The 4,020-nt window shown below is 44.1% G+C and overlaps 1 protein-coding gene across 1 annotated transcript; it reads left to right on the top strand.

The window, feature by feature from the left end:
- Positions 1-312: 312 nt before the first annotated feature.
- LOC124647257 lies at positions 313-1,304 on the top strand. The gene is made up of 2 exons (XM_047187224.1): positions 313-717; positions 826-1,304. The coding sequence occupies exons 1-2, from the start codon at positions 313-315 to the stop codon at positions 976-978; spliced, it is 558 nt and encodes a 185-aa protein (XP_047043180.1). The 3' UTR covers positions 979-1,304.
- The last annotated feature ends 2,716 nt before the right edge of the window (positions 1,305-4,020 follow it).

Below are 4,020 nucleotides of genomic sequence, written 5' to 3'. Positions count from 1 at the left end.
ACTGCCGCGTCGCCTTCTGCTCCGATCTGTGCGCGCACCACGCCGAGGGCCACGAGGTCATCCCCATCGACCTGCACAAAGACTGCTGGTACTGCGCGCGGTGCACCGGAACTGAGCCGTGGTTCCTCGGCGCCGTCTGTGGCGCCACGGTCGGGAACTCGAATACTCGATCGATTTGACTACGTTTTGTTTGTCTACCCTTGACGAGTTGAGTTGATTGATCGTGTGGAGGTCTTAATTTCGCTGCAGACTTACAAGGACGAGCACGGCAATGTGCTGCTGCCCCTGCACCTGAACACGCCGAACATCCCGATGCCGGCCTTCATGCTGCAGGACGACGAAGAAGACTGCCCTTGGTGGATGCGAAAGCTCATCGCCGCCAACTTCGACAAGACGTGCGCCCGGGACCGCGTGTGCAAGACCTGCGGCGGCGCCCCCTTCTGCGACCACTGCTGCGGGGAGCACCACCGAGACCACCACACCGCGTCCGCCAGGCCCGCCAGGCCTGCCAGGGGGGTGAACGGCTTGGCGGTGCCAAAGGAGGCGCACCGGAGGGACTCGTTCTGCATCGACTGCGGCGTCGGCTTCTGCTCCAACCTCTGCGAGCACCACGCGGGCCACGAGGTCATCCCCATCGACGCATACGGCGACCGCCACTTCGTGCGGAGCACCGGGTCCGAGTCCTGGTTCATCGCCTCCACCTTCGACGGCATCGAGGTGCGTAACGCCATCGACCCCCACAGTGTGTATTGCTACTCTTGACGATCTTGCAGCTGTAGTTACGTCGTTCTTCTCGGCTGATTGGGTTGCGTTGCGTTGGTGCAGACTTTCGAGGACAAGGACGGCAACCTGATGGTGCCCCTGGAGCGGAAGCGCTCCATCTTACCGGAGCCAGGCCTGAGGTACCGCTACGACACCACACCACCCATCGCCCCGCACCAGATGGATGAAGCCATGGAGGTGAGCGTCGGTAACTAGTGATTGACTGGCTATTCCATCTACGACGTTGGTTTCAACTCTGAACCACCGTGTGATCGATCGGGGCACTTCAAAACTATTCGGAAGTGTCATCAATTCTTCTACCCAGTTCGTGTCTGTTTGGGAACCCATGAAATTTGAGATCGTCAGACATTTTACATGTGTAGTGGTTAAGAAGCATGCGAAAGAACATCGAACCATCTAAGATGACTGATCAGCTATGGGCTTGTTGAACTGTATGGTGTTCTCAGTTTTCTCTTCGTTTTCGAGATTTTGGCTAGAGTTTTCGTTAAACTGATCGGTGGAAGTATAATGATAACTTGAGCTATGGACTTGCATGTTGAACTGTATGATGCTTTCATTTTTCTCTTCAGCTTTGTTTGTTTGTCATCAAGCATGCCGCTCGATCATTTTTTCTCTTCAGCTGTTGCGGTGGTTCTCGCATCCCAAGACCTCACTAGATATATAGCGTTCTGCTCAGTATGGGATTTTCTGGCTTCTTTTGGTTATTTCGGTGCTTTTGTTAGCTTGCTGGAACGTTAGGCCTTGCGTTCAAAATATGGCTAATCCATTGCCTATCTTCTGAATTAGCGAAAATTGGATTTCGTTTACTGCTTACAGTTTCATGTGGTGCGATCAATTCGATAAATACATGTGTGTAATGCAATGCAAAGCATATGCCGTTTTGGACACAAAAACGGCGTATGATTGTGGTCAAAAGAAGCGGGAAGCAAAGTTTGAAAATTCACAAAAAGGTTTTCCAATGTCACACCGCAAAACACTTTTAAGATATGACACTTCCGAGCGATCTGCTAGAGTTGCTCAAAAAATAGTTGTTGCCCATTTGAGGGGAGTTCCTATTCACTAGGGATGTAAACGGATCGGATCGGATCGGATCGGATATTGCTCTTACCATATCCTTTACCATATTTTTGTAACGGATTCGGATCGGAGCGGATAATGGTCGGATGCGGATTCGGATGCGGATTATATCGGATTACGGATATGGAGCGGATTCGGACCGAACTCGGATCGGAAACGGATTATTAAGAAAATATACACATAAAAAATAGAAGTATGTTTTTCTATGTAAAATATGCTTGTAATTATAGAATATAGCTAAATGTACACACTATTTCGTACAACAAAGCAATTTGTGTACTAATAGCATACATATTTTGGCCAATGAACTAACTATATTGTCTAAATATTTAGGGTTGGGCTAATTTTATCGGATTATCCTCTTTGTAAACCTCGGATAATCCGCAAAAAATGGCGGATAATCCGTATCCGTCGGATAGTATCAATACCATATCCTCTACCACATCCGCCGGATATCCGCTTGATCACTATCCGTATCCGTATCCATATCCGGCGGATTTCTAAAAATGTGTACCATATCCTCAAAAACGGATATGGATGCGGATTCGGAGCGGAAATTATCCATACCATTTACATCCCTACTATTCACTGCTTTAAGCGGCAGAGCTCACCCTGAAGCATCGAGTTTATGGCCCAGCCCATTTAGGTCTTGTTTGGTTCTAGAGTTTTAGCGGGAATTAGCAGGGATAATCTCCACCAAATTTTAAATCCCCACTTATTCTAAATTCATGTTTGGTGCTAGAGTATTTGCGAGTTTAATCCCCATTTATCTCCACTTTTTCTCAAATCTTAGTGTATTTTTTTAATCCCCAATACTCTACCCTACCTAGTGGATTGAGGATGGGGTTTTGTGGGGATTGGGTGACACTAGGGGTTCACCCAATACTCTAGAGTATTATCCCACTAATCCCCACAAACACTTTAGTGTCAAACAAGACCTTATGGTTTCCTTGATTCGTGGTTGTTCCTTTTGGTTTTGTTTGAATCTGTCGGTTATCTTTTAATCGTAGTGTTTAGTTTCTCATAACTAACTAAATGCTCATCTCAAGAAATAAATATCTAAATGTCTTCTGCTAGTACTAGTTAAGAAAACACTGGAGTAATAGTGATCTGCTGCGCAATGTTTTGGATTCGAAAACATGCGGCAAAGTGAAAAAATGAGTGTGAATCAAATTACTAATAAGAAAAGGAAAATGGAAAATTATACTCCCTTCTATCCAAAAATAAGTGTCGGAGCTTTAGTTCAAATTTGGACTAAATTAAATTAAAACCCCGATAATTATTATGGATCACAACGAGTAATAAATTGATTTAGTTTGGTTAATGAACTTGGAAATTTCTAAATAGTAGCCTTTTTTGACCAGAAACTGTAGGGCAAAACCCTCCACAACAATTTATTAAAACTTTCCAAACTGTACAGAAAAAGGCTATTTACAGAAAAGAGAAAGAAAATTATAAGCGATTGTCAATCCATGTTCTGAAAATGTCAGCATGTTTATCCTTGATTCTATGCACATGCAAATAGGCCTCATGCACAAACTGTCTCTTCCAAGAGGCAAATGAAGGTCTGATATTTTCAAAAACTGCCCCATTTCTTCCATATATGCCAGCAAGCCAGAATAACCACCTCAGTAAAAAATGGTTTAGAGAAAGATTTCCTTGCTTTGATAAACATATCCTCCACTGTATCTTCCTATGTCCAGTCCACTTGCAAATAAGCCCAAATTCTTCTGCTAAAATTACATTAAAACAGAAGATGTATCCAATCATCAGTCAGATGAGCTGGGCATAGCACACATGTGAAATCATTAGTGACATTCCAATTTCTCCTGTAGCATATCTCTTGTATTAAACAACCTTGATCCTCAAAACAACCTTACTTTTCCAAATCCAGGAATGGAGCCTGTTATTTGGAAGATGGGAGAAATAGTGATTATAATAAAGTTGGGCTGAAAAATTCCCTGCTTCCATATTGTTTCCCACACATCCTTCTCAGAATGATTAAGTTGTACAGATTCCAGGAAATGTTGCATATGCATATATTCCTCACATGCTTGTTGTGAAAGTGGTAAATAAAATAGTGCAGACCTTTCTTCACACTGAACCACCTCCTTGAAGAGCAGAGTATCCAAAGCAAAATAATGCAATCTTGGGTATTGT

The sequence above is a fragment of the Lolium rigidum genome, chromosome 4 (genome assembly GCF_022539505.1).
Source record: "Lolium rigidum isolate FL_2022 chromosome 4, APGP_CSIRO_Lrig_0.1, whole genome shotgun sequence".
Lineage (NCBI taxonomy): Eukaryota > Viridiplantae > Streptophyta > Magnoliopsida > Poales > Poaceae > Lolium > Lolium rigidum.
This window is presented reverse-complemented; position numbering and strand designations above follow the sequence as displayed.

Coding starts and splice junctions, on each gene's coding strand:
- LOC124647257 (XM_047187224.1), top strand. CDS start 313: ATGCCGGCCTTCATGCTGCAGGACGACGAAGAAGACTGCCCTTGGTGG. Junction 718..825: donor CCACCTTCGACGGCATCGAG/GTGCGTAACGCC, acceptor GCGTTGGTGCAG/ACTTTCGAGGACAAGGACGG.